The following is a 24015-nucleotide window of genomic DNA, read 5'->3' as shown; positions in this document are numbered from 1 at the left end:
TACTATACACACAAAATGACTGTCAATGAGACTGATAAGAACTTTTTTAAAAAAGGAGGGTTTAATATTTCAGATAAGAAATGAAGGCATGGCCCAGTTATGGTGGGGCTGGAGGTAGAAAGCACTTGATGGATTTGAGAATTATCTCATAAACAGAAGCAAACAGGCTTGGCGTAAACAAATATGAACTCCGGTTAGCAGATGTGAGTGGCAAAGTGGTATGAGTTAGCGGTTCTGAAGGTATTCGATGCGTATTGGAGGAGTGAGCGAGCCAGTAAATATCCTGTGGAAGAAGGAGCGAGATAAGAGAAATCTGTGGTGCAAGAAGTCCGAATAGTGTTACTCTGGGCCAGGGTGGAAGGAATAAGGAATAATTAAATCCTGAAGGGGGTACAAGCAATTCTTCTAGATTCTCTAGACCTAGAAAGGTCTTCGTAATGTTCTGTTTCTTGATCTGGGTGTTCACTACATGGATATAAACTTCGTTTTCGTTTTTGTGAAAATTCACTAACCCATACACATATGATTTGTACACTCCAAATAAATGAGTAAGAAAAGTGATATATATACACACCCTCTGATTACAACAACATAAGTGCTATATATACAGTATAGGCAAAGACTACAACCAAGCACGGACGAAACTAAGATAGTATGATGTGTTAATGTAGTTAAAGTGTCACCCACCAGGGAACTGTGAGACAGGTAAGACAGGAATGAGTCTGTACACCACCTATAATATTTTCATATCCTTAGACAGCTGACCCTGATTCAGCTTTGACACTGGGTAGGTAGGTTGAGGGAGACCCACTAACAATCAGCAGTAAAGATAAAAAGTCAAGTGGTGCCTGGTTGGCTCAGTCAGTAGAGCACACAACTCTTAATCTTGGGGTCATGAGTTCAAGCCTCATGTTGGGCATAGAGATTACTTTAAAAAATTTAAAAATGAAGATAAAAAAATCAGAATGTAGAACTGACAGGATATTCCCATTAGTAGCCTTCCCAACCCTGCTGCTGGAATGGTGTATAGACTTAGTATACAAAAATTATGGCACTCAACGTATAAACTTACCAATGCCTGGGTTCCAGCTCTCATTTTTGCCAGAGCAAGGATGGGAAGCCCAGAACAAAGGCCTCATACCATGTCTCATGCTAAAAAGGATATCAAGAGCTGAGTGATTTCAGTTTGTAGAATTGTAAGAAATTCATACATGACAAAAACCTAAGTGCACACCTTAGCAGAGAGGGAAGGAGAATCTTACTGGCAAATGACTGTGCCCCTCTGCTGACAAGAGCAGAAAAGAAGCCCTTATCACTCAGTGGACTCTTAAGTAGAAGAGCAGGTCAGTGCCAGCATCTGTGACTCTAGCTGCGGCAACCCTGACCTCTTTAGCAGATTCTAAGCACTTGTGCTAATGGGAACTACAGCTTCCAAACTAGGCACGTAGCCAACCTAGTCTCTAGGGACCAAACTTGCCAAGTGCCCTGCCAGTCTTGCCAAGAAGTCAGACCTTGCAACTTCCCCTCTGTAACCTATGTTCTCCCCCAGAGCAAGGGAACAGACGGCCTGCTGCGGCTGCTCTAAGTCGGTACTGCCCTATTTCAGAAGGACACAAAACATCAAGCAAAAGCTTTCGCCTCATCTAAATCAGACTCAAAGATAATCTTCAGAAAGATCACGGGACAGAGTGGGGAGGTGACAGTGCTGAAGCCCCGTGAATTTTCACATGTGCCTGTCCCCAACACACCACAGGATTTTTCTTTCTGTAAGACAGTCTATGAAGTACTGCTAACTCATTAGGCCTGGCCAGGGAGAAAGGCTGCCACTGAAGAAAAAGGAAGTGACTGGGACATAAAGCTGAGGATCTGAAATCACCCTAGGGACATAAGCTATCACACCACAGATAAGTCCGGTATCCCAAAGCTTAAAGGTGCTCCTTTCATTCCTAGGAAAGAGCATGGTCCACTCTGTTGAGAGCAGTCTGCAATTTTTCTAATGACTTTGGGTAACAAGCCATCATGTCAGAAGAAATAAGCCACTCCCCTACTAAGATATTCCAGCCCTTTCTCTGAAGGCTGCAGGGCATTCCCCCTTCACCTCCTCTCCCATCACTTCTGGGGGACCTCCTGAAGATAGGAAGCTGTGCTCTGTGAAAGAAGTCTGGCTCTGTACTTTCCCGAGGGATCGATCCTCACTCTTTCCTAAGAAACTAGGCCTATAAACAAATTGCAAGATAAAAAATTAAGAGACAGCGCGGGATGGAGAGGGAAACTACAGAGACATCAACCAATTGTAACGCATGGACTTTATCTGGCTCTAATTCAGATTAACAAACTATAAAAAAACAAACCTGTAAGATAATTTGGGAAACGGTGAGTGGATATCTGACAATGTTTAAGAAAATTTTAGATGTGACAAAGGTAATATAATTCTTTTTTTTAAGTCCTCATTTTTTGATATACATTCTGAATGACTTACCTAAGGATTAAATGATACAACTAACTAGGATACAGTTTAAATAACTGGTATAGGAAACAGAAGGTTGATGTTGATAGATAAAACAAGATGAGCCATGAGTTTTTAAACCGGGTGATGAGGCGCCGGGGTGGCTCAGTTGGTTAAGCATCAGATTTCAGCTCAGTTCATGATCTCGGGTCCTGGGATTAAACCCCAAGTTGGGCTCCCCACTGAGGAGGGAGTCAGCTTTTCCCTCTCCCTCTGCTGCTCCCCCTGCTTGTGCTCATTCTCTCTCTCAAATAAATAAATAAAATCTTAAAAAAAAAAATAAAACAAATTGGGAGATGGAGATCCTTTTCATATTCTTCTCTTCACATATATATGTGTGTATTTACGTATTACATATGCATGTGTGTTTGGTTTTTGCCTTTTCAAAAATAAATGCTTTGTGTGTGTGTTTAACTCAGATTGCTTCCCTGGGATCATTAGGGTGTCAGATTTTCTCAGACAACCATGTGAAAGGGTACCTATTCCTCTTAGCTGATCTATAATTGAGAAAACCGCCCTCAACATCTCCGTAAGAAAAAACCACCTAAACTCAGATTTAGATTCTTGAAGAGGGAGAAGGGATGTGATGCCTGGGGTCTCAAAAGCCAGCACCCTGTCACAGTTCGGTGTCTGGTGGCCAGGCAGGACGCTGTTCTTGGCTCAGAGGGCGGGGACTCGCTCCATCTGTGGCTCAGAATGCCAGCAGCCCGCAGCAAGGTAAGTCCCTGACGAACAAGTGCTGAGTAAAGGAGTCTGTTAGCTGCGTCTTGGCCTGTCTCACTCCTCCCCCAGTCGGGCTCCTCCCTTGCCCAATTCTTTTTTTTTCCTGCGTCACAAACACAAAATGGAGTTAGCTAAGAGCAAAAACAATCTGTCTAAAATGGCTGAATGCAGTAGGGAGTGCCAGGCAATAAAGTGAAGGGAAAGGGCACCCCCTGCTGTCCAACAGAAGGACCCTATTTTTCTTTCTTCACTATTTTTGCATATGTTAAAAGAATCCATCCTACAGAGTCCAAGCTAATTTTGTCATGAATCTGGATCCTTAGCTTGAATTCTAAAATTTAAGCAGACTGAGGCACAAGAAGGGAAGATAATTTCTAGTCTCTTAAGATAAAGAGTCAAGGCACAAAGCGGCCTGAGTCTCTGGATCAGTAAGTTTCTAAGGGCCCCAGAATGGAAGGGAGGTCCTACTACGTAGCACAGTATTCCCCAACTGCAGTAATGAGCTACTGGCCCCTGGAGTCCCACAGCTGAAGCCATCACTTCCCCAGGAATTCCTGTTGCAGGCTTCTCCCAGTGAAGACCACAAACAGGAAATGGAGGAGAAGGGAGTTGCCTGACATCCTGGAAACTAAGTTCTCAAGAACTGCAGGTGGGAGTGAGTAAGTGAGTGAGGAAAAAGGACTTTGGGAAAATACTGTTGTGAATACAGCATGACTCTAAAGCCTGTAGGGCTTTAAGATTCTGTAGGGCTGAAAGATTTCAAGCAGAGCCACTCCACCTAACCTTTGTTCTCACTGACTCAGGACCACTCGCTACTTGCTCAGCCTGAGATGAAGCCTGAGGCCTATGTCCCTATTCTATAGGCAACGCCCTCCATACCCTCATGCCACACTTCCCTTGAGTAACCCAAGTACTTCAGGACTAAAAGATAACACATGAGAAAGGTGGAGAAAGTGGAAACATGCTGAGAAATCTGTGGATCCAAGTCACCAGTGCCTTCCACTCACTCACACGAGGCAGCACAGATGTGTGAGCTTATCCAGCATCCGTGAAGAGAAATAAAGGCAGTACATACAATACATGTGAGCACAGAACCACAATAGGAAGTTTTTAAAAAGTGGACTCTGGCAGGAGTATAGTTCTGATAAAATATGGCCTTTGGGGAAGAGTCCTAGATGCAGCCTTTGGGGAAGAGTCCTAGATCTACCTAGCTTATCTAAAAGATTTGAACACTTATTAGTAAGATTCCCAGGGAATAACAACAAACTTTCTGTGAGGGTAACATAGCTACGGCATCACCAAGTCCTCCCAGCATACAATACACCACGTCCATTAAGCTCTACATGAGCTCTCCGATTCTGAGGAAAGGACAAAGCAAGAGGGCCCCATCATGTGCTAATTTAAGAAAATGCCCATGTGGAGGATTTCTACTTTATATTCCCCACAGCTATAATATACGTGAGGGAAAAATTCAGCACCTCAAAGCCATTTGCAGGTATACACCATAGTAGGGAAAACCAGATTCCCATCACTGACCTCCTGGCCAAACAAATACCCATCTGCTAAGTCCCACAGAACTAGGCCACCACGGATGTGCAAGCTTTCAGGAGAGATGGAACAAACTGGCAGAGATGGATAAACCTGAAGGCTAAGAACAAAGCTGGAATGAATTCCAAAGTAAAAAACCAAGCGCTAGAGTTAGGAGGAAGGGAGCAAATGCAGTCTGAAAGGGTGGCAGAAAAGCAGTCTTAGAAATCTGGGCACTTCTCAAAACATTTGATCACTCAGACAAGAAGTCACTGCGTTTCTCACACTTTCCCAGCACACCCAGGAAGGTGACTCAGTACAGGAGTGCTCAGGAAGAGATCAACTTCAGGGATGTGGGTGAGGGTGGACTGGAAGGACAGACGGGGGACAGTAAGGCTAGAGGACAGGAGAAAAGGCATCAAAAGAAGACACTAGGTATAAAACTTTTGCCTTTCTTTAAAGATTTAAGTAGGATCCACACATAGCAACTGGCCGACATTTTTAAATTCTCTTTTAGCCTATATGTTCCTCATCTCATTTTTCCCCTGGAGATTTATTTGTAGAAGAAATTAGGTCTGGTCACTGGGGAAATGCAAAGAGTGCTGGCCCAGTACCGCAACAGTCCCTAGAAGCAGGCACCTCTGAACATGCCTGCCTTGGTGCCACTCACTTCCCCTAAATGCTAGATTCTGAACCTAACAGATCTGGGATCAAATTCTGGCTTGGAATTTACTTGCTATGAGATCTTAATAAACAAAGGACATATTAATTCTGTGCTTTCAGTTTCTCAGTCATAAAATGAAGATGCCCCCTACTCGGCAGCACTGTTCCCATGACTGGAAAGAACAGATAATGACCTCCTAACTACCCACAGCATCTGACATCAAATAGATATTCCTGAATCAGACTGAGAAGGAGAAATACCTTCATCTTTTTCTAGGTGCTTGGAGCAGTTTTAATCTTTGCTGTGTCTCACCTAAATCCCCAGTAAACTGCACATTTCTAAGCTATTTTCAGTAACAAAGGATCCTAGAAACACCCTCCATTTTAGTCAGGGTCCTAGGAGGGGAAGTAACAGGGTACGAGCCTAACAAAGAGAACAGATGAAATAAATACCCAGCCCCCAGCCTGACTCTGCAATGGCAGCAGCTGGTTTTCTTCGTCATACTGCTGTTTTTTTCCCTTCTTTGTTCCTAAGGTGGAAGCCAGGAAAGGGTGGGGAAAGTGGGGCGGGGNGGGATGAGGGCTGGATCGTCATCACTGTTACTGAAAGTCACCTGATACTCTCCTCCAATCCCTAGTCTCTGACTTCACAATCTGGAACCTGAGCCAAAACAGCTCAACTGCGCACACCCCGTGGCTGAAAAGAAAAATGCAAGCAGAGTAGGAAAGCAAGCAGAAGAGGAAAAGGGGGTGAGGAAAAGGGGTCACTCTTCTTTGAAGGATTTCAGCAGTTTTTCTTTCCAAGAGGAAATTTAACCCCCCCCCCACATCTTATACTCTAATCTAACAGATAACGAAAGGAACAATCACAGACTCTAAGAACAGAGTTGCGATTACCATAGGATCAGGAAGGAGGAAAGATTCTATTCCACCTTGCATACATAGGGTTACCAAAGCCCTTCTCTTATATAACTGGAGTTCCCTCACCCAAGGATGCTGAGAGAAGAACAAACAGCTTTTTAAATTGGAATCTGATTTTTCAAAGACAAGCAGGCTAGGATGATTATGAGGAGTGAAGTACAGATGCTGTTACCTGCTCTGTAGAACTGGATATTAGCATTCTGCTTTGTAAACATTCATTTCTTAGGTCCAAGCACTTCTAAAACCCCCTTTTTAAATCATCCTAGCCACTGGCAAACTTTCTTCTTAACCCTTTTGTTCTTTCCATTAAAAAAGTAGATGACACGGGCGTCTGGGTGGCTCAGTCGGTTAAGGGTCTGCCTTTGGCTCAGATCATGATCCCAGGATCCTGGGATCAAGCCCCAGGTAAGGCTCCCTGCTCAGTGGGGAGTCTGCTTCTCCCTCTCCCTCTGCCAATCCCGTCGCCTGTGCTCTTGCTCTCTGGCTCTATTTCTCTGCCAATAAATAAATAAAAATTTAAAAAAAAAAAAAAGATGACCACATTATAGAGAAACTAAAGGAAAAGAAATCTAGTACCCTAACAAATTCTGTTAGAGTATTCTGGTATATTCCATTCCAATCTTTTACTTCTGCACTTTTCCTGTAAAACATAATTGCAATGAGGGTTGTACATAATAGCATCCTGCTTTTCCTGCCTAACACCCTATCCTCAGCATTCTTTCAAAATGCCCTGAAGTCGAGGTGCCAGAATTCTAAAACAGAACAGTTACAGTGTACTAAGTTCTACAGCAATTATCTCCAGAACAAAAACTGAGAAGGAAGCAAGAAAAAAGAAGACCATATCCCTCTATGAAGTAGCATCCCTATGCCAGTGATACAAACCTCTGCTCCTACTCGGAAATATAATGCTCCAGAAGTAGGCCAGGTGTCTGGAAGGGCCCAGAGCAGAACTTTTCAAGCCTCTCTTCTCCACACCACCGTGGCTGGAAGGCTCCAGTAGGAATTGCCATACATTTAGAGTTGGTGTGTTCAATCATTTATTACATAGGAGAGTTTGCAGGGAAAACAGGGAGGACAAGAGGATACACAGGCATGCTAAATTGCTGCAGCAAGCATTTCGAAAAGGGGACAAATGACTTCATTACCATATTTTTGGTTTTATCCTAGTGTTCATTAGAAAAGCACTGCATGCTTATTGAAAATTTAGGATTTTTTTTTTTTAATGAGGAAGATCTCTATGTACTGATGCGAAAAATCCCCAGGATATAGAAGGTATAGAACAATACAGATAGAACATACCTTTTGGTAAGGGGAGAGAGGATAAAAATCTCTATCAGTATTTGCTTACTGCATTTTTAAAAAAACATTGAAAGCACAATCAAGAAACTAATAAAAACAATGACCTCTAAGGGTGGGGAGGGGAGGGATGAGAAGGGTTAACAGCAGGATGGTAAAGAGGCTTCTTTATACTATCTTGACTTCTCAACTATCTACATTACCTATGCAGAAGAACAGGTACCAGAGAAGCAAAAAGCCCCAGAGGAAGCATCCTGTGGTGGAGACATGCTGAGTACTCCCTGAAAACTGGTCTATAACCTCATGTTTGCAGGGAGACTGGTTCCATACCTGCAGAAAAGTAAGTTCCCATCCAACAATTCCTGAAGCACGTAAGGGATGCTGAGAACAGTGCTGTTCCCGAGGCAGCTCTTTTGGGCTCCAGCAAGTAGCATCTGGAAAGCACTGGATCACTCACTCTCCTGCTTATCCCAAAGCCCAGCTCTGCTCTTGACGTTTCCCAGAGATCTCATTTCTCCTCCTCCATACATCTCTGATCCCTACTCTGCATGGTGAGGAACTAACTGAACAAGAGCAAGAGTTACATCTGCACAGCTGCGCCCCCTTCATCATGATCTGGACGTCCTGATCTCACACAGCTCCGTATTTGCTGTACAACCCGAGAGATCGCCCATCATCTGCCCTCCCGCCTCATCAGTCTCTAAGTGGTTCCTAGCTACTTCACGGATTCCAGGGAACTTCTTCATTCTTCGGAGATGCCTAATGAGACCTGGCCAAGATGGCAAGAGAAGTATTTTGTAAAAATAAGTGCCCCTGAAGTACAGCCTCTAGAATGTTAGCAGTCAATAGAAAATGTCAGACTGCCCACTAACCGATCTTGTAGGATCTCCATAAAAACGAGGATAATACTTATCCAATGCCTACTCTCAAAAGACATCAAAACGTTATCACAGGAAAAAGCAGAGCAGCTTCCAGACTATGGCAGACAGGAAGAAGACAGTGAGCAGAAAATGGAAAAAGAAATAAAAACGGAAGATGTGGAGCAAGCCAGGTTACTGTACCTACCACAAACTTATATGAGGTGCTTATTAGAAACCGCTCTTCCTATAGTCCCTACAACTTTGACTCTGGAGGAACAGCCCAAGAATTTATACCTTTAACAAGCTCCTTATGTAATCCTTACACACACTATAGTTGGGAATTAAACTGACAGAACAGACATGTAAGTGTAGGGACTGGCTTCAAGATGACAGAAGTTTACACAGTACTGATACCCTTACAGTTTGGTCGAAGCCTCAGACAAAGCCATTTAAAAGGACATTTTTATCAGATATCAAATCTGAAATCTGCAGATAATCCTGGATGGTACAATGGGTTTAAAAGATAAAGATTGAGGGGCGCCTGGGTGGCACAGCGGTTAGGCGTCTGCCTTCGGCTCAGGGCGTGATCCCGGCGTTATGGGATCGAGCCCCACGTCAGGCTCCTCTGCTATGAGCCTGCTTCTTCCTCTCCCACTCCCCCTGCTTGTGTTCCCTCTCTCGCTGGCTGTCTCTATCTCTGTCAAATAAATAAATAAAATCTTTAAAAAAAAAAAAAAAGATAAAGGTTGAGTCTATGCCTGTCAAGAAGAGTACTATAGGCACACTGACGTTTGAATAGCTAGAAAGAGGCTCTAAAACGGGATTAATCTTGGGATAATTAGGAGTTAACAAATTATACAAAAGGGTTGACAGTAAAAGCCTTTCTGCACCAGCAAACTCTACCCAAGGTAGGCTGGGGAATTCCCTCAAGGAAACAAATTCACTATATGGTCTCTGGGAAGTTATGAGTATATCATCAGTGGGGAGTTCTATTATGTGCTTCAAGTAGCTAGCTAGTCACTAGAAACAGAGATGGGATTAAGAATATGTACATGATGGGGTTACAAATATGTATATAACGATCTACCAAGCCGGTAAAAAACAATTTTTTCTCTAAGCACTTTAAAAAGAAGGCTATGCTTTCATGAAGTTATCAGACTAAAACAAAAACAAAAACATTCTCCAGCCTCTGTGCCCTCCAAAAAACACAAATGTAGCTCCTATTAAAGATACTAGCTGCAAGGGGGGAGGACCCTTTTGTAAAAACGCAAGCTACAGCTTCCTGTTGTAATTTTACTAACCAGTCCTCCAAATGAATTTCCTGACAGATAGAGGGCAGCATACCATGCAGTCTGTATTTGAAATCAATAGAGGCTGTCCCTCTCTAACGTGACTGCATCACTGGCAGACGTAACAATGACACATCTAAAACAGAAGAGATCCATGTGCCATCTGGTGGTGAAAAGGAGAAAGTGCACACTGCAGATATATCAAATTCCTCCAGTTTAGAAAGAATTAAAATTTAATTATCTTTATCTGATGACATCCTCCCTAAATCTCCACCAGTAAGTCTTCTATGGAAACTAAACCAGAGACCTTCATGCAAGAGCTTTACAGTTTTGCATCACTGTAGCTCTTCACCCCCAAACACTAGTTGTAAACAAGCAGCAATTTCTAATGCCTGACCTTGGAAAAAGAATGAAACTCAGACCAAAACAAAGAAAACACTACAAGAATTTTTTAGCAAACAATCAAAACAAAAGAGTTTCAGTTGATGAACAGGTAACACCAAAGACAGCTTATGCAAGCAAAAAGAAGAAAAAAAAATAACAAGACCAAGAGTTTCAAACTAAGAAGTATCTTTAGGTTAATCAGTCTCATTTTATAGATAAGAAAAGAAAGAGTCAAAGTACGAAGGAAAATTTCTGGTGCAATCTCATTAATGGTCAGATTAAAACAAGGTATCAGTTTCCTCTGTCAGATGTTACAATAAGTAATGTCTTATTTTTGATGGAAGGGTAAATTGGTACAATCCTATACCCAGCAATGTGGGCCCCAAAGTTTTATTTTTAAGAATTCACAGTGCAGAAATGCAAGAATAGAGATAAATATGATTTTTCCTGCAGTACTGGTATATATAATATATATATATAAATATAAATATAATATAAAATCTGGTAACTTCTCAGTAAGAGACGAAGTGTATAAATTTATACTGCATTTGACAAAATACACCTATCCCTCTGATGGATGCCTAGTGGTTCAGTCAGTTAATCGTCTGATTTTTTATTTCAGCTCAGGTCATGATTTCAGGGTCCTGGGATCAAACCCTGCATGGGGCTCTGCACTCGGCAGAGAGTCTGCTTGAGATTCTCTCTCTTCATCTCCCTCTGCTCTCCCCCCCCCCCGAACTGTGCTCACTCTCTGAAATAAATCTTAAAAAAAAAAAAAGAATACTATCCATTAGAAATAATGAGGTACATCTCCATGTAATGACTTCAAGAGGTGCTGAATCATGTTAAGCAAAATGCAAAACAGTTTATCTACCACGTGGAATCACAAAGATTACATTAAAAATATGTGCATACTCTATTTTTGTCATTTTAATTCCTTTGCCCCTTAAATTTCCAATAAGGTTCTATGAAAATCTCCCACATTTCCCCCACCTGAACTACAAAAGAAAAGGATTTCGTTCGTTCCTTTACTAAAATAACACATGCAGGTGAGAGGTATGTTAACCACGGTCACTCCAGGCAAGGAGAGGGGGATTTTTTCATTTTATATTTGTAGTGTAGTCTCTGCATTTGTTGAAATGAAGTACAGGAACAGGCGTTAGGACCGTGGTAACAGAGAGGAAGACAGCATGGGTACAGTAGTGGTGGAAGTCCACAGAAGTGCCTCTTCCAATGGCTTCAGTTTTCTCAGGGAAGTAGGAAGAAAACATGCTCACTGGAGAATGAAAATGAAGGAGGTGTTGGGTCTTTGAAGACCGAAAAAGTTAAATAATCATTTAGGAGAATGGGAAGTTGAACGGACTCGAAATGTTTAATATCCGACTGCCTGGCAGGATCGAGGGGCGTGCAACAATGCAAACTGAGCAGATGGGAGCCAGAAGAAAGAACAGCCAGTGAGGCAGGAGAATACGTAAGAGTGTCCGCTGTCCTGAAAGCCAAGTGAAGAAAGTCTATCCAGGAGGACCAGGTGTTTGTTTCTTTTTTTCAGCCACGTTCGCTTGCACAGCTACCTGTGCAAGGTGGACAGAGACTGTTGTTTTTCCAATCAACTATGATGAAATCAGAGAGGTAATGGAAGGGGAAAACATTGAAGAGAGTGATTACTATAATGATTAGCCACGGAATTTTAGCTGAGGAGGAGAGAAGTCATCAAGAGCAGAAACACAGTGGAAGGTGGTAGGACAAATGGACTGGACATCGCAGTGGGGCTGGAGGATTGAGGCAGCCAGGGTCCTAAAGAGAGAGACATAAAAAGCTAGGGCATGGAGTTATGATTGGAGAAAGGCTGCAGTTGAATGGGTGAGGTAAGGGAGAGGACAAGATCACTGGGAAAGAACAATTCAAGGAACTGTGAAGCCAGCATATTGGTAGGATCATGACCCTTTCGTGTAGAAACCGCTAAGAACTAAGGTGGAAGTGGTCGTGGAGTACCGCCAAGAGTGGTCACAGCCAACCTGGCTGAGGAATAAGAAATAAGTTGGGATGTTAGTAGATGACCGGCACTAAGAGATGATGATGCTGAGCTCTAACAAAATCTTGTTTCAAGGGATTAAAGTTGCAGAAACTGTAAAGATTCATTTGGACATTTCCTGATAAAGATCCAGCTGAAGGAGCGCCACCTAGTGGACAGAAGAGAATCACATGGAAAAGAAAAAAGACCCTTCAGTCTGTGGGGAAAGAACGGATTGCTTCCCCATCACAGGCTCCTCTTGAAGCCTGAACCAACAAAGCTCTGGGAGAGCAACAGATGGTTGTTGCCAAGTTTTGACTCGTGGGACAAGAGCACAAACCTTGGGATCTTGACGCACAGTCAAATCCTAACTAGAATCCGGTTATTGTTCACGAAATTCTTAGCTCCTGGTCAAGGTCTTACTTTTTAGCCAGAGTTCTTTCTAAATTACTGCTGAAAACCACTTGGAGAACTGTTCTGATACAGCTTCCACAATGCACCTCATACTTTTAACAGGGAGAGGGTCTAAGACTACAGATTGGCCAAGGCACACCTACTGAGGGGTAACTAGCTTGTGGACCTTATGAGCTCAAAAGGTTTCTGGAAGGAAGGAATAAACTTAAAAAGGAAAATGCCACTGGACATCAGTTATCACTTCCCACACGGTTTCAAGAGATACTATTTTTCATGGGATCATGTCATCAACAAAAGAGAGCAAGACTTAGGAGAAACGTTGAATGAAAAACTAGTTATCTTATTCATACAAATAATGACCTTGGTCACCACAGTGATGAAAATGCTCCCCAGAGGAAGTTGAAAAAATAAAAAGTTTAACTACTGAACATGTTCCCAAGTAACTCAAGAGAGAGAGTCAACAAAGAGACTATGATAAAAGACTCCTTGCTGATCACCATAAGGATGGTGAGAAAGTAGAAAGAACTTGAAGTTTTATGGTAGTGCCTATCAGGTCTGAATTCATAATATTCCCTGACCAGGAATAAACTGACTGAGTAAATTTGTGATTTATAGGAATTCAAGAGTTTAAAAACAAGAGACTAATCCTTAAGAGAAAAATGTGTAAGAGAACCTGCAGTATACATGGGAAGACTGGTTTCCCTCCCTGGGCTCTTCTCTTAGTACAAGGCTCACATCTTCCTGAACCATAATGATGCAGTGGCTGGAGAACCCTGACTACAGGAGGCAGATGTAAAGAGTGAGGTGGGTGTTCTCTCTAATATCCATTCCTGAAGCAGGTATACAGAACGTTTGGGCTATCAGTAAAATATACGGGGGGCTACAGCCATGTCTAACAAATAACAGAGACTTGTGTTTGGCAAGTGAGAGAGGAAATAATGCAACATTATGAAAACCTCGTGTCCAAATAACTTCCTCATCAAGCCTGGCAACTACTGGCCTGAAATCATCTAAGAACTTCCACTGTACTAGATAAGCAGGCCTTATTTCTCCAACTGGATTCGTTTTGCTACAGTTGAATATAGTGGAATCAAAACATGTTTCCTCTTCCTCAACCCTAAATATCCAGCATTTCACCTACTTTCCCTAATCTGTTGTTCCTTTTTTGTACTAGGAGTCACTGCCAGTTCAAGGACTAAAGAGATGTGCCTGAATGAATGAAGTGGTTGCAAAAGCCAGCATAGCCCCTTCTTTCATCTTTTGTCTGGATCTAAACTTCCAGAAGTTCTTAAGACAGGGACATATACTTCTGGGAAGCAGAGGACTACAACAAGGACTTTGGAGTCACACACTCCGGAGTCTGAATCCGGGTTCTGGCACTTGCTACATAGCCTAAGAAGTTATTCAAGCTGTCTCTCTAATTCTTTATCTGAAGGTCAGAATATTTATGGAGTGGTAATGAGTATCATCTAACTGTATCATCAATGTTAAGACTATGAAAAAGAGACTTGGAAACTGAAACTGGTTACCTACCTGAAAAACAGGATTAAGGATAAAGATTTTTAATTTTATACTGGACATGTTTAAAGTACCAGAAGGAAAAAAAACCTTGCTTTCATACTGAGGAGATGTGGGTCCTCTGAGCGCTCACCTCTGAAGTTGATAGAGCTTAAATTTCCTTACCTGATAAAAACTTTAACTAAGAAGCCCAAAGCCTTTTTTACTGAAGTGTTTCTGGGTTGTTGTGAGCAAAGGGGCTATTGGGAAGTCTGCACTGAGTTTGACAGCCTGAGTGCTGAGAGAAGAGGTTCAAAACCGCATCAGGAAAGGCAAAGGCAAATTAGTCAGCACGATCACAGTGGGAGTTATGCATGGCATGGGGCCCCTACACAGCATTCTGGCTGCTACCTGAGGCCCCTGCATATGGTATTAAAGCAACTATTTTGTTCCCAAGAGACACATTCAACAAACTCCAACATTCTAATACCTCTTGCAGCACCAAAGATTTACAGACTGACTCAAAGGAAAAGAAAGCAGGTAAAGAGAGAAGGAAAAAATAAATCAGACATTAAAGTCAGTAAAACATTAAAAATCTGAAGAAGAAAGAATTTTTAAAAGAGGGAGGTAGTTCTTATTTGGGGGAAAATGAATGATAACGGACAAAGCAAGGGTGACAAGCAGCAGGAAAGTTCTGTTGTGTCTGAGTGCTACGGGTCACTCAGAGTCAGATAAACAGTAAATATTCAGGATTATACTTTACAGGAAAATTAAATCATTGAGATTTAGAATGTCTGGAAAGCTGCTCATGATTTAGTAATTTTCGAGAATACATGACCTAGTGTTTAGGAAACACTTTTCCTAATGGGAAAACGAGGAAATTAAGACAGAGTGCCAATTTAACACCTGAAAGTGATAACTGAAGCTGAAGATATTTAAAGACCAGCTAGGAAGCTCCTTCATCACAAGAGCAGCAATCTAGTCGTGCGGATTATTACTACCGGAAAATCAGTACTCCACTAAACTAAATCAACTAAGTCATACTCATTTTTTTTTTTTTTTCAGATTAAGATACAGAGTTTTCTAAGAATAATTTAGGGGGGGAAAAAAAGAGCCAAGGCTTGTAGAAAGTTAAAACCTTCGATGAAAAGAAAGCAGTTTCCAGGGCAGAATCTGAGAGCTGAAGGAGTATTAAAAAGTGTGGTTACACTGCTGAAAATGACAAAAGATGAGATATGGTCTTGCTCCAGTATTTTTAAAACACTATCAATTCACAGTGGGAATAAAATGCCAAGGAACACCACGGAAATGCAGAAAACCTCACTATAATCACTAGTAATACAAATGTGCAGAAGAAGGGGGTGACCGAGGTGGGAGGAAAGGGGCCCAGGCGGTGTGCAGGTGCAGTGGTGCTCAGGGCACAGCTGTGAGAAAGGGACTTATGCCAGAGGCCAATACAGGGGTAGATTCTGTGAACTTACAAATTAGGAAATTATTTGATTCTGAGTTTCTCTGTCAACTTGTCCTCACTAATATACTAGAATAGCCTAAGTGGTCATCACAGGATTTTTCACTAAGCAGGAGGAAGTAAACCCCTTGGCTGCACTGTAATTCAGCAGATGACAGATCTTCTAGAGTACAAGGCCACTTTGCCCTGAGTGAAAGGCAAGAGGTCGTGCCTAAGCCCAGCTGTCTTACACTCTCAGATAGACACACATAACTAGGGGCCACCAAGGGCACCCAGCAGTGTTAGGCTCCTTAACAGAACAAAGTGCAGCCTGGTTCCATCAGTTCACTTAAGGAAAAAAATGATCAATGCTTATTTACTGGGGGTAGGGGGAGGGCAGAGAGAAGAGGGGGGAAATGCTCAAAAGTTGCACTTAATTTTCATCACCAGGGTCAAAATACACCTCTAAGGAAACAAAAAAACTATAAGATGGAAATACAAAATTATTAGACTATAACTGCCATTAAATTCAAATACTGTATCCCTCGGGGGAAATAACTACAAGTGCCCTGTCACAAGGCAGCACAAAACCACAAGAATTAGGAAGTGAAGAAAGAAGAGGGCAAAACAGATCAGCTCTTCTAGAACAAAGGGGAAGATATGAAGGTGAAGAAGAAAAGCAAGAATTTATAAAAAACAAAACAAAACAAAACAACCCATGGACCAGAAGACAAGATCCCTGGATCTGGTCATAATGTAACCTTGGGCAAGTTAACCTATATTCAGTTCGAACACACTACAGAATGGAGATAATACACAACCTGCTTATCTCTTAAGGCTTCTTGGCAGGTCCAAGAAATAATACGTGTTGAGCACTTGGAAGACTATAAAACACAACAGTAATGTAAGGTGATGGTATTAGTACTTAAGATGCCCCTCGCCCTCCAAAGAAAGAACAACTATATGGCAGCTTCGACTTAAAACAACTATCTATGCTGTCAGTTAAACATCACAGCTACTGGTCCTTCTGGACTCTTAAAAAAAAAAAAGAGAGAGAGAGAGAGAGAGAAGATACATCAATCCCCGATTTCACCTCAGTTTTCTAAAGAGAAATTCCTTTACATCTATTACATCTTTCTCTAATGTTCAAGGTACCCAATTAAAAGGCTCTTCTGTATTCTTACCTTTTGAAGCTGGAGGAGCAAAGGGCCAGGAAGAGGAAAGCATCAGATATTGAAAAGAAATGGGAAAAAAAGAAAAAGAATCACACATGGTTGTTATTGTAGACAGTCACTCAATCACCTAACCTGTTAAAGACTGGCCCAACTCTTAAGTTTGTAGATCTGGGATGGCACCTTGAACACAGTGCCAGAATCCGTTCAAGAGTATTATCAAAATGGGCCCATAATAAGCTTCATTTCACCTAAATCTCATATCCCCAACACGTTATACTGATAAAAAATACCTACATGCAAAAAAATTGGAGAAGAAAAATACCAAAACGCAACAGTTTTCTTTCCCAACCCCAGTGTCCCTGGAATAAAAAAATACCTTAATTTCTTCCAAATGGGAAAAACCACCTCTCTTCAACCCTCACCCAGGGAAGGGAAAGGAATGGGAGACCCACTTAAAAGATACTCTAAGTCCTATATTGGACCTGTGCATGAAAGAGGAAGGTACTCACTCTTGGTCTGGGCAGAAAAGGTCAGAGTAAGTCTGGCGAAAAGTTCATTGTTCTCAAAGCGGTCCTCCTTAACCTTTGTCCAGAAGCAGTCCTGGGACAGGTCCTCAGCAACAAACTGTGGATACAGGTAGGGTGTTACGAGTTACTAGGAGGAGCCTTGTACTTGCCATCCTAGAAAACTAAGATGCAGAAGAGGTGGGTGGCGGTTCTGAGCAATGTCTTACTAGAGTAAGACTAACCGGAGACACAGAAGAGCTGCGCTCTGCGTGGAAGGATCCAGACATAGTGCTTCCAGTTCATTCAAGAGCTAGGTTCACTCATGCTTATTCTCCTTCTAACCTCACATCCTCTCATTTTAGAAGTATTGAGGCTGTATTTCACATCTTCCCTTGTACTACATTATATTCTCCCCATCAATTTGGCTAACCATGACATATTTGTTCATTTTATAAGTAAATCCCTAAGCTCCTTTCACTTGGTTTCTGGAAGCAGAAGGCTGAAGCAGAATCATAGGGGCCTCGAACACAGAGTGGAAATAATACTGTGCCATGTACCCATGTCCTCTGTAGCTCATTTATGGGGAAGAGGGAGCAGGGTGTATCCATAAATCCACAACTTCCAGATCAACACTATTATCAGCAGCTTGCAGACTGGTGAAATGACTATTACCAAACTGTTACCATGGCACTTATACCCTCAGAGAAAAGGCCAAAAACATTAACTTAAGGATATGTTTAGGTTTTGTAACAGAGTATAGGGCTCAAAGAATTCTCCAAAGTGATGTCTGGCATAGAGAAGATGCCTAATATGTGCTGAGTAAACATAAGCATGAGTGGAACCTGCAGACAGACAGATGCTAGCCTTAAGAAACGGAAGCCCACTTGGGCACAGAACACAGGGCACAGAACACAAAGCAAGAAACTAGTTTCTTAAGATCTATTGAGGAAAAAATGGACAGAAATTCTCACCTTGGACCAGTTTGGCCTTCGGAGTTGCACCTCTGGCTTATAAAGCTTCTTTGGGGTTAATCCAAACGGCAGAACTGGGGCTGCAGGAGCTCCAAATCCAAAAGGGGGAGGTGGAGGCATACCCATTCCGGGTGGAGGTGGAGGGATTCCAGGACCTCCAGGAAATGGAGGGGGTGGAGGGATTCCAGGACCTCCAGGAAGAGGAGGAGGGGGAGGTGGCATTCCTGCTCCTCCAGGTAAGGGAGGAGGAGGTGGGGGGATGCCAGAACTCCCGGGCAAAGGAGGGGGTGGAGGGATACCAGTACCCACAGGCAAAGGAGGGGGTAGGGAGATGACAGTACTCCCAGGTAAAGGAGGGGGTGGGGGAATGCTAGCACTCCCAGGCAAAGGAGGAGGTGGGAGGATGTCAGCACCCTCAGGCAAAGGAGGTGGTACAGGGATGCTAACACTTCCGGGCAAAGGAGGAGGTGGGGGGATGCCAGCAGCCCCAGGCAAAGGAGGGGGAGGTGGTGGAGGAGGAATGGTATCACCTCCTGGAAGAGGAGGTGGAGGGGGTATGCTAAGCTCTTCTGGTAAAGGAGGGGCTGGGGGTGGTGTAACAGTGCCAGGAGTGGGGGGAACAGTAGCACTGCTAGGAGTGGCTACAGCAGTAACTGCAGCAGAGAGAGAAGCCATTTCTTTCTTGGCATCTTCCAGTTCCTTGGACAGCTTGGCAACCTAGAGGAACATCAATGGAAGTACTCACTCTTCACTCCACTTCAGGGACCACTGGGGTGGGAAAGGACCTAAAAAATTACTTAATCCAGAGTTCTCTTTTTACACATGAAGACACTGAAAGGAGTCAGAGAATGAAATGATTCACCTAAAGTCACAGAGATACTTAGTGGCAGAGCCAAAACTAGAATCCAGGTCTGCATGTTCTTAGTTCAGCATGCTTTGCATTAAAAAGGCAACTTCAACCTTTATGTTACATTCTCCCTTTAATTAGACAATGCAAAAAAGTTCAAGTGAATCAAATATTCTAGTAAGATAAGCACGTAAGTGATCACATTATCAGATATCACAGATCATTTAAGTAACTAACTACAAAGGCAGTGTGGGCATTAATCTGTCCAGAAATAGTTAAAATAAGAGAAAATTAGCAAATATATGAAGAGTTTTTTTGGATTTTACTCCTGAATTTATGAGATGACTCTTAGTTTTATTTCTGGGTAGTACTGTGACTCCTTTTATTCTCTATATTCTTCGTATTTTCCAAATTTTCTATCTAGTGTGTTATGTCAAAATCAAACAAGAAACAGTAAATGATTTTTAAAATATGCATCATCTAACTAGATCACCCATTGGTAGCTGAACCTTCCCTAGGAGTAAGACGACTGACTCCTGCTGTAAGAGAGACCCATCATGAGGCTGAGGGTGGCTTAGAGGTCACTGTGCCTCCCTTGCTCAGACATTACCTCTCCTGTGAGCTGAGACACCTCTGCTTCCAGGCCCTGCTTCTCTGTGGCAATCTGCTGCTTTTCAGAATCCAAGGCATCCTTTTCTCCCTGAAGATCCTGGAGCTTCTGCTCAAAGTCGCTTTCCATCTTTTTCATTTCTACCTGTAGCTCATGTCGGGCTGTTAACTCTGAGTCCAACTAAAGGAGAAAGGAATTAGGCTCCTAGTAAGCTCTCCAGGAAGAAGCAGTGTTATTTCCAAAATTCACTGTTTTGTCCTAATCCTTTACAGAGCTCACTTTCCCAGGAAACGCCTGGTGAAAAAAGACCACCATAATCTAGAACTCAAAATCAAGGTTAAAGAAGAGGGAACCAGGGATCATTTCCAGTCTATCTAATTTAGACTGGAAGTTCTAAAAACAAACAGAAACAACCTAAGACAAATACCGTATGATTTCACTTATACGTGGAATTTAAAAAACAAAACAAATGAACAAAGCAGAAATGAACTGATAAATACAGAAAACAAAGAGGTGGTTGCCAGAGGGAAAGGGGTGGGGGATGGGCAAAATGGATGAAGGGGAGTGGAAGGTCCAGCCTTCCAGTTATGGAGTAAGTCACAGGGATGAAAAGTACAGCACAGGGAACACAGTGAATGGTATCGTAATAGTGTTATACGGTGACAGACTGTAGCTACACTTGTGGAGAGCACCGCATAACATATAGAGTTGTTGAATCACTATGCTGTGCCCCTAAAACTAACCTAACATTGTGTGTCAACTGTATTTCAATTAAAAAACAAACAACAAACAGGGTGCGTGGGTGGCTCAATCGGTCAAGCATCCGACTCTTGATTGCAGCTCAGGTCACGATCTCAGGATTGTGAGATGGAGCCCTGCGTCAGGCTTTGTGCTCAGCACAGAGTATGCTTAAGATTCTCTTCCTCTCCCTGTGCTTCTCCCCTCCACCCCCCACCCTGCACTTGTATTCTCTTTGTTGAAGGGAAAAAAAAAAAAAAAGCAAAAAGAACCACCACCACAAACCTAAAATTTTTAAAGCAATTTCACATTAAGACATTTACACCACAGCAGCTATGGTGTACAATCCCAGCAGCCTCTAGGAGCAGAGTCCTAACAACTGAAGAGAAAAAAAGAATTCAGACATATTCCAGTCCCTGCTGTTCTAGGGTTAAGAGGCCTGAGATGCCAGCAAAACCGCAAGAGCTGTTATACCTGAGAGTCATCTGTCGTTCCTGTCCCTAGCCAGGGACTCAAGAACTGCGTACCACTAACTCCTCAGGATCACATCCGCATGAGTTTCCCCAGTGACAAACCTATACCAGAAAGGTTTCCCCTAGGAACTGCTACTGGGTGCTGAATGCTTGCAAAATATCACAGGTAACAGTTCCACACGTCAGAAAAAAATCATAACCCTTAAAAAGAAAAAAAAAGAAAGGAAGAAAGAAAGGCCCTCATTTTTTTGATCTCTCACACACCTTTTTTTCCAGTTCTGTAGCTTTGGCTTCAGATTTCTCCACCTTTGTTTTATCAATCATTTGATCTGAAAAGAAAGAGTCAGTAAGTGAAGCCCCCAATTCTCTTGTCTTTCCCTCTCACTACCTATGCCCTTCAATATAACCAAAGGGCAGTCTTTTGTCCATTTGCTTATTTTTATTATCCCTCTTAATGTTCTGCACTAGACAAAGAAATGAATCTTTCAGTTAAGTTCAACATGCAATTTCTGAGTGTCTGTTATATAATAAGGCCACCACGCTGGATGGCCTGGAGAGTGCCTACAAGTGGTACGTAAGTATCTCTGAGACTAGCAGGAATCACAGATAATAGGTAAAGTCCCTTCAAAAGGTGGGGTGATGTTTGAGTAGGAGTAAATTTTTAGATTTATGTAATAATAAACTAAAGGTCTGTATATTCCTAGCACAGAAGTTGGTTATCACCTAAAGACAAAAATGGAAATACCTGGAGACTGGAAATCTTCTCTGAAAATTTCACTGGAATGAAGATACAAATTGAAAGGCAGAGCAATGTTTTTAGGAGACAGATAGAAGAATATACTTACCAATCAACCCCTCAATATCAATCTGGAGGTGCCGGCACTTGAAGTCAGGATCAGCGCCATTCTTGTGCAAAACTATCTGAGAAATACATTCTTCAATCAACTTATAGTACTGTGGTCTATGGAAGAAAGAGAAGAAGGTTATCAAAGGAAAACCAAAATATAATTTTCTGAAGCATTCAGGATCAGGAAAAGTTAACTGTGTTGATAATAGAGAGACTTGAGGAGATGTGTTCCTGAAAAGACCTTTTCATAAAACTAACAGAAGTACGCTGCCATGCTAGGAAACTCGCTATTCTACAACAGCTACCCCATCTTCTTCCGGTAATCAAAACTTGTTGCCATCTACCTCCTGGTGCCAATCATTTCCCATCTAAAACTCAGGCTTAATCCTTTCTGTGATACATAGTATGCTCTACTTCTCTAGGCAACCTGAAAGAACCCTAAATGGGTACCTCCCTTTGCTATCATCTTAACCCCATCTGACCTCCTCTCTCCAAAAAAAGGACATTTTACCTTATATACTATGACCACCTCTGACTACCTTTCAGTTGGATTAAAAGGACAACTGACAACTCCTTTTTTATATCTATGACTAAAAATGAATTGTAATCCTGTCTTTGTCTCTTCTTTTTCCCTTTACAGACGGTCTTTGAATTTACAGATTTTGCTCTCTCTACTTAGGCTCAAATTCAATACTTCTCACAGGTATACCATCTTACCTGGCCTCATAGTCATTTCGGACCAAGAGTAGGTGCTGCAGGATGGATAGGAAGTGTGGCTCTGCCTTTGAATCCTTCACTGTGTTTAAGAGAATCTGGAAGACATCACTGAAGTCAGTGAAAAGGGGGGAGAGGCTAAGGAAAGCATATATTTGACAGGTGGACTGCCCTACTCTTGGCAAAAGTCACAAGATGCCACTTCTATTCTAACAGCCGCCTCTCCTGTAAATATTTCCCAAAACTTTAAGCTCCATAAGCTTCCTTAGGGCAAGGGACCAGTGGGCTGGGTGGTATCATACACAGATGTAGAGGATTCCCAGTACTTGGCTTGGAAGTGAAGCAGTAGACGGAAGCGAAAAGGTAACTGCACACAGTCACTTATGTCAAATAGCAGCATGGAGCCAAACTACTCCCTCTGTAGGTTTCAGGGACAGAGAAGAAAGCAAATTACAAGCCCGCCCCCAACTTATGCATATTCTCCAAAGACCAGCTCTATACCTTAGTAAGTTAAGATTTCATGTTCTAGGAGGTTTACTTCCATGTCGAGGAACCCTCAGACCTCTGGTCCACGCTGAGGTAAATAAAGCCCACAGCAATCAAAAGACACCTGCCTCATCTACTGAGAAGACACGCAGGCTGATGCCCAGTTCTGAGTCATCACTCCCCACCATTCTGCACAGGGATCTACACTGAATGTCTCATGTGTCTTGAATCCAGTTCATAAAAGGATATTCCATCTCTATTCGAATGTCATCCAGCCGTCCTTTCAGGTCATAGGAATCTTCTTCTCCTTGCTCATCAAACACATTTAGTTGCACTCGCATATCATCATTTTCAATCTCTCGAAGGTCCTGGCAATGACAAAAGCACAAGTCAGGGAACGTAGACGTGTCCTGCGCTGGCTAGAAACCCAAGCCTTTCGACCTGGTTCTTAAACTGAAAGTCAAAGTTACGCCAGAGATGATGGGGCTATCAGAGCCGGCATCTCACCTGCAACACCTGATGCAGCCCCAAGCGCATCAGTTCACTGCGGATGTGCACTCGGAAGTCAAGTTCTTCGGCTGGTGTGATGAGAGCATTGATCAGCTGTAGGCAGCCCACCTAAAGTAAGAGAATTCGTAGCATGTCATTGTAGACTCCTAGAGATCAAGACTCCATTCTCTTTACATGCAGGCTGAGGACCCCAAACGTAATGTAGAAGATGCAGTACGAAACTACAAGAACAACTTTCTACTACAGCAATAAGACCTGATTTGAGCCCAGGTCTGGGGAGCTCAGAGGTCTAAATGATTCCAAGGATTTGATGGGAGACTTCTCAGCCTTGGCTTTCCTAGCATATAGAGCATGACTTTTCCCCATCTCATAATAAGGAAAGCTGCTCTTTCTCTGCCTTCTTGGAGAGAAGGATAATCATTTTCCTTTCAGAACAAATCTGGAAATATAAAACACACACAGATGCAACTCATTTCACTGCACTTCACTTCAGCTCACTGCTCTATATGGTGCATTCTTTTTTCTTTCTTTTATAAATTGAAGGTCTGTGGCAACCCTGTATCAAGCAAATTTAATAGTGCTTATTTTCCAACAGCACTT

General features: G+C 42.5%; 1 protein-coding gene across 2 annotated transcripts in view; it reads right to left on the bottom strand.

Moving 5' to 3' along the window:
* The window catches only part of DIAPH1 (diaphanous related formin 1), a 91893-nt gene that overhangs the window by 32531 nt on the left and 35347 nt on the right, over positions 1-24015 (bottom strand). For both annotated transcript variants that reach the window (XM_040622307.1, XM_040622308.1), the window contains 9 exons: positions 23413-23523; positions 23155-23273; positions 22423-22539; positions 21704-21819; positions 21123-21187; positions 19648-19827; positions 18191-18907; positions 17223-17337; positions 16723-16731 (listed from right to left, as the gene is read on the bottom strand). In XM_040622307.1, coding sequence (XP_040478241.1) covers positions 16723-16731; positions 17223-17337; positions 18191-18907; positions 19648-19827; positions 21123-21187; positions 21704-21819; positions 22423-22539; positions 23155-23273; positions 23413-23523 — 1549 coding nt within the window. The remainder of the gene's footprint in view (positions 1-16722; positions 16732-17222; positions 17338-18190; positions 18908-19647; positions 19828-21122; positions 21188-21703; positions 21820-22422; positions 22540-23154; positions 23274-23412; positions 23524-24015) is intronic.

Source organism: Ursus maritimus, unplaced genomic scaffold (genome assembly GCF_017311325.1).
Source record: "Ursus maritimus isolate PB19 unplaced genomic scaffold, ASM1731132v1 scaffold_5, whole genome shotgun sequence".
Lineage (NCBI taxonomy): Eukaryota > Metazoa > Chordata > Mammalia > Carnivora > Ursidae > Ursus > Ursus maritimus.
This window is presented reverse-complemented; position numbering and strand designations above follow the sequence as displayed.